The sequence below is a fragment of the Alligator sinensis genome, unplaced genomic scaffold, assembly GCF_000455745.1.
Source record: "Alligator sinensis unplaced genomic scaffold, ASM45574v1 scaffold596_1, whole genome shotgun sequence".
In the NCBI taxonomy this organism is placed as follows: Eukaryota; Metazoa; Chordata; order Crocodylia; family Alligatoridae; genus Alligator; species Alligator sinensis.
Genome location: NW_005841967.1, coordinates 2355003 through 2368222, shown reverse-complemented (window position 1 = coordinate 2368222; position 13220 = coordinate 2355003). Strand labels below are relative to the sequence as shown.

The following is a 13220-nucleotide window of genomic DNA, read 5'->3' as shown; positions in this document are numbered from 1 at the left end:
AATATATATGCTCCTGGCTCTCTCTGTCCCCATGCCCTATAAAGTTATAAATTAAGCATGGCATGAAATTTTAAGTCTCACCTATCAGTTCTAATGGCACTGCCTTCTTTCTTAAAAATATTAATATTTTCCAAGGTTTTTAATTTTCTCCAGTCAGGAAACTAACACTGCAGAACTGGCATGGGCCTTTTTACATGTTATGCTGTGAGCCACACAAATGTTGATCAGTTTAGTGCTAACTTGTAGTCACACTTTCAATTTGAGCAGCACATCTGTGGGGAATGGCCACACCTTAATGGAACAGGTGCTCAGTTACAGTGGATCAAGAGATAATCCTATCCTGGAGTGGCATAACTTTGAGCTGCATAACAGGTGCTTTAAACCACTTAAAGGTGTTAATATGTAGACAATCCAGAAGTTAAGAGCGGCAAGAGCTGACCAAAACTAACGTGTAACAAGGCCCTTATTCAGGTGCTACGGTCAATATCTGGTATTAAAAAGGATCATTGTGAACATGTAAAAGACTATATTTCAATATTCATTCTTTAAATGTATCAGATTACAATACCTTAACTGCTGGGTTTTATATATATATATATATATATATATATATATATATACACACACACACACACACACACACACACACACATACATAAACACACACACTCTCTTTCAATACATTGCTCTCGGATGAGCTTTGATTTTGCTTACCTTCAGTGGCCTGGCTCCTTCTTCATCTGAACTCTTAAACTCAATACACACTGTTATATTCCTTGCCTGCAATAGTAATGAATTAGACATTCAGACAGAAATCGTCAGCTCATGAGTTTAAAGATAATCAGAAATAGTTTAAATATAATAGACTGTGTTCAAAATCTGTAGAACATCCTGTGGACAGCAAGCCAACTTCTAAGAATCGTTACCTCCCAGAGAAACCATAGAAAATAAAAAAAATGTGAAAAGAAGACCTTGCAGGTTTAAAATTGGGCATTAACTGCACTGGACAGAAGCAGAGTGTAAAATGGCCACTGTATAGCCCCATCTGGTCTTTAATTGATATTCAGTCAAAATTAATATGCAAAATACTTCTCCAGTTTCATTTAATTTATGTATGTAATTAAAATGTATGTCCTTAGAGGACAAAATAGCTATTATGATAATACCTAGTCTTTGAACTGTCCTGGTAGCCTAAAACAGCAGTCAGCAACATTTTTCAGCAGCAGATTGGAATGGATTAGTTTGGGTCACAGGTGAGCCAGTGCTAGGACCCACCCACTGCTGCTGCTTCTCCGTTTCCACTTCTCTCCATTGCCCAGCTGCAGTGTGGCCCAGAAAAGCTCCCTGCTGCCCAGCTGCTGTGTGCCATGGAATAGATAAACCTGCTGCTGCTGAGGCCCCAGCTCCAGGGGCTGGATCCAGTGGTTCTGCAGGCCAGAACTGGCCTGTAGGCATTAGGTTGCTGACCCTGGGCCTAAAAGTTTTCTTTAATATCTAAAATAACTTCCAGGGAATTCTTTCTGTGTTTCAAGATTCCATATAAAGAGGCAAAAAAGAGAAGAAGTTAATTCAGCAGTTTTCAGCTACCTTGAGTGGTCTTATTGATTTTGGTGAGACTATTCATGGAGTAAGCAAATATTCAACACTATTAATCATATTGAATCAAGTCCTTAAAATATTGCTTACTGTACCTTACTGAAGCATTTTTGGCTATCATACTTGAGATGTTTTGGATAGATGTATATTTGGTTCTTATACACCCTATAAGGCCGAGAATATTTTGTTGATTCTTGTACAAATTCCTCCACTTCCACTGTAGGTTGATGCTCCTTTATATCATTAAATGGCTTGATTGGAATAAAAGATGATGTTACACAATCTTGAAAAGAACAGAAAATGAAGTTGTCACATTTTATGTTCTTTTAAAACACTAAAAATAAGCATTTACTATGAATTATCTACATGCGAAGGACCACATTAGTTTCAACCCCCTTTTCATCTATGTAGATCTACAGTAATCCCTGTGATTTATATTTAAGTAAATTCCTCTACCTAACTTTAATAACATAGCACTGAAAAGATTTTAAATTTACATTATCCAAGACAAAATATAGTAATGTTATCAACACTTATAATTTCAACAAAATTATCATTCTAAACATAACTAAAATGTCATTAACAGATGACAAGATATTGTTTCTAGAGGAAATAACAACTCTTTGTATTCCAATTTTTCGTGAATTTTTACATTGAGCTGCTATCTAAAAGGCAACAAATGAGATGAAGCAATAGGTATTTGAACTAGATTTAATGTGTGACAGAATCAGGGCATCTGAATTCAGTTCAATAGATAGCTAATGAATAAAAATATCCTGTCAACAAAGAACAGAGTAAATGCATATCTAAAGTATGCTAACTGTAGGCAGTCAAGGACACTGATTCTAGAAGTATTGATTAGGGGTGTGCGAAGTGGGCCCTATTCGATTCAGATTTGGATATCCAGTTGCCCTTCTTATACCCAAATAACTCTGTATTCCAATGACTGAAGCTGAATGGCATCACCAGCTCTTAATTTAATTCCTCACTTCCATACAAGTGCCCCACTTAGGAAAACTCAGACCTCTTCACAGGACTCAATCTTAACAAAAACATGCACTGATATAGCTCTTTATCCTAGACTGTCCCAGGGGTCAGTCCTGGGGCTGTTTTTGTTCAATATCTTCATTAATGATCTGGAAGATGGGATGGATTGCATTCTAAGCAAGTTTGTGGATGACACCAAGCTGGCCAGTGTAGTAGATACACCGGAAGTTAAGGCTAGGATTCAAAATGACCTCTACAAAGTGGAGGATTGGGCCAAAAGAAATCTCATAAGGTTCAACAAGGACAAGTACAAAGTCCTGCACATAGGATGGAAGAATCCTATGCACTGATACAGACTTGGAACCAACTGGCTCAGCAGCAGCTCATCAGAAAAGGACCTGGGGGTTACAGTGGACAATAATCTGGATATAAGTCAGCAGTGTGCCCTTGTTGCCAAGAAGGCTAACAGCATACTGGGCTGCATTAATAGAAGCGTTGCCAGCAGATCAAGGGAAGTAATTATTCCACTCTATTCTGCACTGGTGAGGCCACATCTGTAGTACTGTGTCCAGTTTTGGGTCCAACACTATAGAAAGGATGTTGACAAATTGGAGTGAGTCCAGCAGAGGGCAATGATAATGATTAGGGGGCTGTGGCACATAACTTTTGAGGAGAGGCTGAGGGAACTGGGCTTATTTAGCCTGCAGAAGAGAAGACTGAGGGGGGATTTGATAACATGAGGGGTAGGTTTAACTACATGAAGGTTGGTTCCAAAGAGGATAGAGCTAGAGTGTTGTCAGTGGTGGCAGATGGCAGAACAAGAAGCAATGGCCTCAAATTGCAGCAAGGGAGGATTAGGTTGAATATTAGGGAAAACTTTCTCACTAGGAGGGCAGTGAAGCATTGGAACGGGTTACCTAGAGAGGTGGTAGAATCTCCATCCTTGGAGGTTTTTAAGGCCCAATTCTACAAAGCCCTGGCTAGAATGATCTAGTTGGGGATGGTTCTGCTTTGAGCAGGGGGTTGGATTAAATGACCTTCTGCAGTCCCTTCCAACACCATTTTTTTATGATTCTACCCTGAAAGCAACTAAGTGTCCTCAGCTCCCACAGGTATCAGGGAGGTTGGCAGCAGTAATTTAGGCTTAAATTTTACAAACTCTGAATAATTATAAAATGTAATCATACTTGGGTGTTCCAAAGGGACACAATCTACTGCAATGTCTAGACTGCCAGGTATCGTCTGTATTTTGCTGATCTTCTCTGCTCTGCAACAGAAATGAAACATTTTGAGGAAGTTAGCACATGGGGTCATTGCACGTAACTTGTGAGATCAAGATAAAATGAAATGTAGCCAAGAGTTTATATAATGAAATAGATTATGCAGTAAAACATTATATTAAATAGAGATACTCAATTGTATAAGAAACACAATGACATTTTTCTCCTGCTCAGATTATAACGGGGTAATTGATATGAAATCAGTAACACCTTGAGAAATACTTCAAATAGTTTAACATTCCTCCTTCAGACCAGATTCTCTTTGTCATCCCCATAGCCAAAAGTTATGGATCTAAAACCATTACCTACTTTTTAAAACAAATGGTCCTTTAAAGGGAATTTTGGGAGCACAGATTTATGGGGAGATCAAAGGATCATGGCTCATTCAGGAAAAACATCCACTAGGAGCCATGTGGAGAGGCAACTGAGATAGTCTGCATGATGCCCTGAAAACTGCGAGAAACCTGAAGCTGATTTGTTCTTTTCTTAAAAATGGAGATGCTTCAGATAAGATGACTTATCAAAGACTAACCTTATACAGAGCACACTGGGAATGTTGACGCAGTTCACAGCCCACCACTTGTGACATGAGGGCAATAAATTAAGACCCTGACCCACGGCCCATAGAGGATATGGCAGTGACTTCACTGGGCACTGGATCAGTTTCTAAAATGATTGCATATAAGTAGAATATAAATGCTTAATCAAGTGATTAGTTATAGACTATTTTTAGAATGGGAGGATTTGGAAGAGATTCTGGTCCTGATTTGCCCATCACTTACACTGGTGTAAACACTAACTTCAGTGTAATTAATGCTTGTTTACACTTGACTATGTATTTACACTTGACAAATAACTAAAAATCCACATATTGGCAAATATTAGACAGAAGTGGAGGCTGCCACTATACACTGCATGGTTTGCTATGGAGATTCATATTAGAAAAAATAACTGGAGAGGGAGCACCATTAAAGGACCATTTTTATATATATTTCCCCTTTTCTCACAAGGTTTTCTCTTTTGCTTCTTCATTTGTATCTCTGCTAATAGAATCTAACTATCTTAAAGTTGGTATAATGTTTATTATGTAAAAGGCCTTCCCAATTTCCCTGGCAAGATCAGTGTGACAGGGCACTGTTGGTGCCTGCCACTTTAAGATCTGAGCCAAGCAGCCAGCAGGTACTTGATTGCAGCAGCCATTTTAGATCCCTGGCTGCCTATATAAATAGACCAGCTCCTTGGCTGTGAGGCTTCATGTATCACCTGGAGGTAAGGGAGGAGGAGCTGTAGGGAATGGCTAGGAGGCTCCTGGTCCTCAGCATGACCTAAAAATGTACCCTGCCAGGAGTGGGTGGCCTGGTGAAGCTCTCAGTGGCACGGGAGCCCCCAGGAAATGCCAGGCCAGTTACCACCCCAGTGAAAGGTGGGTTGGGGTGCCTTAATGCCAGCTCCCACAACCGGGTGGGTCACTCGCTAGTAGGGTCCAGAGGGCAGACCCGAGAGAGTGGGGCTAGAGGCTCAGAGGCCTGACATAGAGTATCCTCGACTGGTCAATGCTGGGGTGAGGACCAGACTGGTCAAAAGGGCCAGGGGCCCGCCACGAGGGATGCCCAGAGCTGAGGGCCTGGAATCCCGACTGGCCTTGGAGGTGAGGCCAGGGCCTGTGTGGCCAAAGGTCCCGGGGGGGACCATGCTCGAGAGGGGAAACGGTTCAGGGAGCTAAGCGGCCCTGAATGAGGGCAGGGTAGGCTGCCTGAATAGAAGGATCTTAGAGTGGTTCTGATTGGAGGATTCTGGGGTCCAGTGTGGGGCCAGTGAGACTAACATCTGTGGATGCCATCTGCGAGGCATGGGCTATGGTGTAGGGGAGGTACGGAGCCGCAGATAGCACCCCCTGGCATCGGGGCAAGTAATGGGCAGTCTCCCACCTAATTAAGATCATTAATTAATTAACAACAAGGTGTGGCAGGTGGGAAGGTGGGTAGTTGGTCCAGAACAGGTGGGTGTGGCCATTGGTAGATGGGACCCGAGCAGGCCCAGGGTTACAATCAGCCAACATCACTCATTGATCAATAATAGGTAAATGTGAAAAACACTCATTTTACATGGCTAGTCATGCTGCACAAAGTGAAGAGTGAAATTATGGCAAAATATTTTACACGGTATTACACACTATTTTATGTCTCTATCAATCCATAACCAAAGCAATTTTTCCTTACCTTTTATATTCTGCTATTAGTTTAATCAAGTCTTCAGTTGAAATCTTACTACTTTCCTGCCTGAACAAAGGTGAGAATCGGGAGTCTCTGTCAACATTTCCCTGATTATCCTTAAACACAGGTCTGCAAAGAAAAATAATAATATTTGATGACATCCAAGTATTTTGAATATTAAGTTCACATAGATAATCATTTACTTGGGATAATGTAGTTCAAATCCCTTTGAAGCAAACATGGTGATTGTAAGTGATCAGAGTTGGAGAGGTGGCTATGATTTATTTATATATTTAGTCCTGCAAAGACTTTTACATACATTTAATTCTGTTTAATTTGAGTTGCTCTACTGATTTCAATAGGATTGCCCATTATGCAAAGATTAGATTTCATAGATTTTAATGCCCGAATGCATGCTTAAGATCACTTAGTCTGACCATCACTGTAAGAATTATCCTGTGTCATTGATAGATCAAGACTGTAACTTCCTTCTTTTACAAAGTTGTCCAATCTTGATTTAAAGGATGCAATGGAGAATTCACCAAACCCCTAGGAAAATTGTTTCAATAAGTAATTACACTATACAAATATACAAAATGCACCTGAGTTCTACTCTGAATTTATCTAGGTCCAGCTTTCACTCATTAAGGTGGATAAAACTTTTGCAGGACTGGGCTCTTAAAATGAAAGTTGATTATGGCAAGGATCTTGGGCTAGAATTTCCAACATTTGATGTCTTCTTTGCATCCTTCTAAAAGAATAAGGGAGACTTACCCAGAATTGACTTGTCTTTCTGCAAGTTTGTAAATCATTAATAAACTTTTGATTATATCAATAAAATACCAACCCAAAAGAGAGGAAATGAAGTGTAACCCCCCCCCCCAACCAAAAACAAACAAAAAACTCCAACAAACAAACAAACAAAAAGATTAAGAGTAACAAATATCAGCTTTTGGATGCACAGGAAATCAGTCTTGGCTGTTTCCACTTCTGTTTGCTGCCACTTGCAGGGTTTAATTAAGACATTATTGTGTCCTTTGAATTTCCCCTGGAATTAGGCACATTAGTTTTGGGGATTTATAAGTCATCCAAATCAAAGAAACCTGGATTCGACTGGAGTATGAGGAAAGATTGCTTAATGAAAGTAAAATGTTTTGAAACAAAGTGCTGTTCTATGAATCATTTGGCCGATTGTTCTTCTCAATTTACTTCTCTATTCTACTGCCAGTAAAAAAGAATAGGTGCCAACAGGAAATGTTGCCAGATACCAAATAGTGAAGTAAACTGCTGGAAGAAGTATCTGATAAGAATGAATGTACAGTGTCGAATTTTAGCTAAATGAAATGGAGGGGACAATATTACATTTTCCATAACTTTTTATAAGGTTAACTTTTATAAAACTCAGAGATGTAACCTAAATCTGCTCTGTGAAATGTTTTTATCACCAGAGCATTACAATTCTGTAAATTAACTACTCCACAAGCAAGTCTTCAGCTTTCATTTAAGCCCTAGTAAAAGAGATACCAATAGGATCTGGCAAGCAAAAAAGCCACCTAATGATCTTCTCACTTCACAGATTTATTAAGGCCCATCTAAAGAGCAAAATAAGCAACTGGTTAGAGAAGCAGGGCCAGAACCACAGCCAACATAAATCAGTAAAGCTTCACTAACTTCAGTACAGCCCTGCCAATTTACACAAGCTGAGAATCTGGCCCAGAACCTCGTAAACTCCTAAAATATTAAAATATTAGGCTCTCTAATAAGTAATTTGTGTGGGTAGAGAAGGTTGTAAGCACAAGAAATGCGTAAAAATTAATCTGAGTAAAGTTTCCCCATATTCTACCTGAAGACTAGACATATATTTATAAATCTGGGTAGCTCTTGTAGGAAAATGAGAATGGAAGATTGATTTGGCACATTGTAATTCTAATGCAACTGTAATTATGTCTGTGAGAGCTGACAGAACACCAAGTGAGACTGACTCCAGGAAGATATCATCAAGAAATCCTGAGTCATCACACTGAAGGACACACAATTTGGTTTTTACATAAAATAATTAAAGTTCCAATAGCCTGCATAGCACATACACAGTTGTCAGATTTTGGCTGAGTGAATGAAGACATAAAATCACACCGTAGCAATCTGTAGCTGCTTTAAAGGGGATATTTCCACAATAAAATAGAAGTGTAGCTAGTGCCAGAAATTAAATAAATAGCAAACACATTTTTAGCTTCAGCTTTTTGCAATTTATCATAGTCATCCTACCTTTTCTATGATGTCATGTGTGCCCTCTGCAAATTTCTATTTTCAAGTTATGCAAGTAGAGATAGATTTTAATGGGCTAAATTTTGCTTTTGGTCCTACTAGTATGAGTGCAAGATCACTTTAATGGCAAAGGATTTTTATTAGTATAAGTGAGAATAGAATTCCACGTTATGAATCCAATACATCTCTGGTGCAATTTCACCAATGTCCATGAGTTTATGCATGTGCTGAACATAGCATATGACTACATATGGATCCTACTGTGCTGAAATATATTTTCCAAATGCAAATTAATATTATTTCTACTTTTTTTCTGTATAAACATACTGCATTAATCACAAGCATGAGCCTCAGAAAGGCTTGCAGCATTTAAACCTGCTGGAGTATTATGCATCTAATCAGGTTCTCTGTACTTTATTCCACACTTGCAGAGTCCACAATAACATTTTAAATTCAAAATCATATGATTTTTTAAAAAGAGATGCCAATTTTTATTATAGGATTGTGGCAGGGCACTGTTGGTCCCTGCCACTTTAAGAGCTGAGCAAGTGCTTGTTGGCACCAGCCATTTTAGATCTCTGGCCGCCTGTATAAACAGAGCAGTTTGCTGCTGGCTGCAAGGCTGTATGCAACATCCCTGGAGGTAAGGGTAGGAGTTTAAGGGGATGGCTTGGAGGCTCCTGGTCCTGGGCATGACCTAAAACTGCACCCTGCTGGGGATGGGTGGCCTGGTAGGGCTCCCAGTGGCACGGGAGCCCCCAGGAAATACCAGTTACCACCCTGATGAAAGGTAGGTCGGGGTGCCTTAATAACCCCAGAGCCCACAACCGGTCAGGTTACACCATAGTAGGGCCAAGAAGGTGGACCCAGGATAGAGAGTGAGCTAGAGGCTCAGAGGCCTCACTTGAAACACCCTTGACTGGTCAATGCTGTGGCCAGGACTGGAAGGGTCAAAAGGGCCAGGGGCCCACTGTGAGGGATGTCCAGAGCAAAGGGCCTGGGGTTTCTGACTGGCCTTGGAGGTGAGGCCAGGGCCTGTGTGGCCAAAGGTCCCGGGGGTGGGGGGTGGGGGCCACACCTGAGAGGGGGAAGAGTTCAGGGAGCAAGGCAGCCCATAATGAGGGTGGAGTAGGCTGCCTGATTGGAGAGATCTAGCTGGGGTCTGGATTGAAGGATTTTGGGGCCCAGTGTGGGGTGGGTAATGCTCTACGAACTGTGGATGCCATCTGCGAGGCTTGGGCTGTTCTGTAGGGGAGGAACAGAGCTGCAGATAGTGCCCCCTGGCATCGGGGCAAGAAATGGGCAGCCTCCCACCTAATTAAGATCATAATTATATATCAAGGCATGGCAGGCGAGGAGGTGGGCAGCTAGCCTAGAAACAGGTGGGCGGGCCACTGATAGACCGGCCCTGAGAAAGATCCCTGTTAAAAAGATAAAAGCAGAAACACAACAGAATGTAGGGGTCTATTCTCCAATTTTGCTAGCTATGGACCTGATCCTTAAGACTAAGTATAGACATTTGGGTGCATTAGGGGGATGTTAAATTGATTTAAAAAGGATGCCTGATATCAGGTAAGTCAGGATGGCAGGGGCTAGCAGAGGGGCTGGGTGTCTGCTGGGGAATGGGGGGAGGTGTGACCAATGAGGTGTAGAGGTAAGTGTGACCTGCAGGTGGGGTGCGTGGGGCTGGCGTGACCCATGGGTAGGGTGGGATTCTCCCCAATGAACCTACACCTCCTTCCATCCTGCCCCTCCTCCCTACCAGGATATACTTGCTCAGCTTCAACAGCAGCGAACGCTGATAAAAGCAGTTGCATGCTGAACGGCTTGTGGAATGGAGGTTGAGAGGGCTAGCTGGTTGGGAGTGGGGCATGTGCAAAAATAGCCCAGTGTAGGGGAAGGGTGAAAAGAGCAGCTCCAGGGCAGGGACAGTGGCTGGGTTTTCCCAGTCTCGGGGCTCCACAGGGAAAGCATACAGAAGTTCTATGTATCAAGTGACGATATTTATGATCAAGTAAGTTTGACACTATATAGATCCAGGTTTATCTTAAACTGTGTTCTGCAATTTTTAGACCAGTTCATGTGCATGGAACTTCTGTACAGTTACAGGTTTAGACTGAATGCTGGTCACTGAGATTGAGTCTGTAAGTGTAAAGTTGGCACCAGGATGAGCTAAATTTAAGTCAGGCAGCAATTTTGAACCTGATTTAACCTCCCCAAATGTCTGTACTTAGCCTAAGGGAGCTGTGAGACTTCAAATTCTATCTGAGTCAAGAAAAGTGTAGGGTTTTTATCATTTCACAGGAACACTAATGAAAGATTCATTCATGCAAGTTAGGTTCTGGTCCAGATGGGGTTAGTGCAGAGTTGCCTTGAGTGATGAACCATATTTTTCAAGAATCTTGAGTGATGCACCATATTTTTCTAAGCTATTGATGAACTTGTGCAGTTCAGTTACGGCACATGCTGCCCTCTGGCTAGCTGATCTCCGTCTTCCCCTCTTCAATCTTGGAGTGGGGAGAGGGTTACTACATGCAGTTATACTAATGCAAAGTAAAACCTGGCTAAGGGAAAGCTGGGAAAGAAGAAAGACTTATTTATAGTTTTAAATAAGACACACGGATGGGTGGATGGATGAATGGGAAAGGAAGGTTTCTTGATCTTCCTTCCGCTTATGCTTCAGTGATCAACCGGTATCTGATCCTAGGCTAGTATACTTAACCAATACACAATCTTAACCTTTTTATAGCACTGAGAGAGATAAAGAACAGTGCAGCAGCAAGTATGCATGAGGCTGGTCAGAGTTAATTTAAAAAGAAAAAAGAGACTAGGTTTGGTTCCTAGCCTGCATCTGCCTTCCATTACATTCTGAAACTGCTCTGCAAAATCCACAGATACTTATTCATATCATTTTGATGAATAGCCCTTTAGCTGATAAATATTTATGAGAATCCTTGAACTAGGTACAGTATCAGAATAAATTATTTGCCTTTCTTTTGAACATGTAAAACTTTAGCCTTTCCTTACTGACCTTTCCTTATTGATGATCAACCAAAATATATGGGAATAAAAAATAAACTAGCACTTCTAATGGCCATGCTTTGTTATTCTTTTGTGGTTCCCTCACCACTTCTTCAGAACCACAATCTACTGGCCTATAGAATCATAGGCTTCATATGCCCCTGGGGTGTTGACAGTGCCTGTGGGCAGCAACTAGTTTTTTACAGGGGTGAGTGCACCCATACCCACTCCCGCTGAAGTGGGCAGACCATACCATGGTAGCAGCTGCTGGGGTCTTTTTTAAGTCCTTCAAATCAGTTAAGAATTTTTCTTCCCCACTCCATTCCCCTCCATTCTCAGCAGCATGTCCTTTGCCTACCTCCCAATTACTCGTCGTCCCCACCTGGCACTGTTGTTGTCTTTAGTATCCCTAGATGATGGTGGGGGGGGAGGTTCCAGAGATACTCCTGCCCCACTCCAGATGGGCTGCACATGAAGGTAGGCTTAGCCAGGGACAGCAGCAGGCATGTTCGCAAGTAGCATAGTGGGGGGTGGAGGGGTGGGGACCTGGCAGGGAGGAAGAAACTGTCTGCAGTGTTGCTGTCCCTACCTGAGCCCGGCTCCCCATGGAGCCTGACTGGAGGGGTAGAAGTGGCTCTGGACAACATCAGCATTGGGCAGGAGAGATAGGGGAGGTTCTGCTGAGCAAGGAGAGGGAAGGCCAAGGGTAAATTTTTACCCAGTTTAGGGACTTAAAGAAAGTGCCAGGCTGCTGTTCCTGCAGCAGCTTTGACCAAAGGCAGGGGTGAGTCTGTGCCACTGCACCCTCTCTGGATCTACCCCGACAGTGTCCTTTTAATCAGATGGGAGAAACCACTAAACAGACACGTCATATGCAATATTTATTATGAAGAACAGCCTCTTAACAAGGCAGCTTTGTGTGTGCTAGGGAGTACTGCTCCTGATCATTTTGATAGTGGACAACCCATCATTGACAGGCTTCCATTCCCTACTTTGTACATGTACTATAAATACAATGGGGATGTGTTACTGAGAAACTGCAGGGCCTTAGGGAGTCATGCTCTCATACCACATGACAGTAAGCAGCTGAGAATAGTAACAGCAAGAGAAGAAGCGGAGACTGGAACAAAACAGGTAAGATAAAAGAATAACAATAATAAAAAGGAGGAGAGGAATGTAAAAGGGAAAATAAAGGAAGGAAGCCACAATGGCGGAAGGAATCTCAGAAAGAGACAGATGTCAAGTGAAAAAGGAGAGAAGTAAAAATTCAGAGGAAGAGATCAGAAAGTGAAACAGAAGGAAATGGATTATAGCAAAGAACTGCACAGAAGATGATTAGGAAAAGAAGGAGGGGGAGCAAGGGAAGGAAAACAACAGAAAGTAAATTGTTGCTATTGTTCATAGCCACCAAATAAAGGAAAACCTCTGTCACAAACCCAACCACAGGGGCCCCTAGAGCCCCAGATTTCTTCCCACTGTGCTGCTACTTGCCCCAAGGAACAGACTAAGATCGCATTGGGATTGCTCCATACACCAGCAAGCCTCAGCTCCACTCTCTTATATCAGACTCTGCAGCTGCTGAGAAGAAATTTCTGCCAGTCCCAGAGAGCCATCCCATTGAATTATGGACAAATTTGTTATGTCCCTTTCTCCAGCCTGGAATATCACTAGGCTTGAAATCACCCTTTCTGAAGGCAGTCAACGAAAAGGTTTATTACATATGATAAAAAAAATAACACAAACAAAACTGACTATAGATTTGGAGGCAGAAAAAATAAACCAGAACATATCCTTACCTTCTTATCTAGGTATACTTTATCTTTCCTGACAGTCTTGCCAGCACCACCAGACATCAGCC

The 13220-nt window shown here is 41.9% G+C and overlaps 1 protein-coding gene across 10 annotated transcripts in view; it reads right to left on the bottom strand.

Annotated features, from left to right (window-relative positions):
- DOCK10 (dedicator of cytokinesis 10) overlaps positions 1-13220 on the bottom strand; it is a 194024-nt gene that overhangs the window by 77913 nt on the left and 102891 nt on the right. For all 10 annotated transcript variants that reach the window (XM_025200420.1, XM_014518563.2, XM_025200424.1 and 7 more), the window contains exons 15-18: positions 6083-6205; positions 3771-3850; positions 1692-1879; positions 715-780 (exon numbers count right to left, since the gene is read on the bottom strand). In XM_025200420.1, the coding sequence (XP_025056205.1) occupies positions 715-780; positions 1692-1879; positions 3771-3850; positions 6083-6205 (457 nt within the window). The remainder of the gene's footprint in view (positions 1-714; positions 781-1691; positions 1880-3770; positions 3851-6082; positions 6206-13220) is intronic.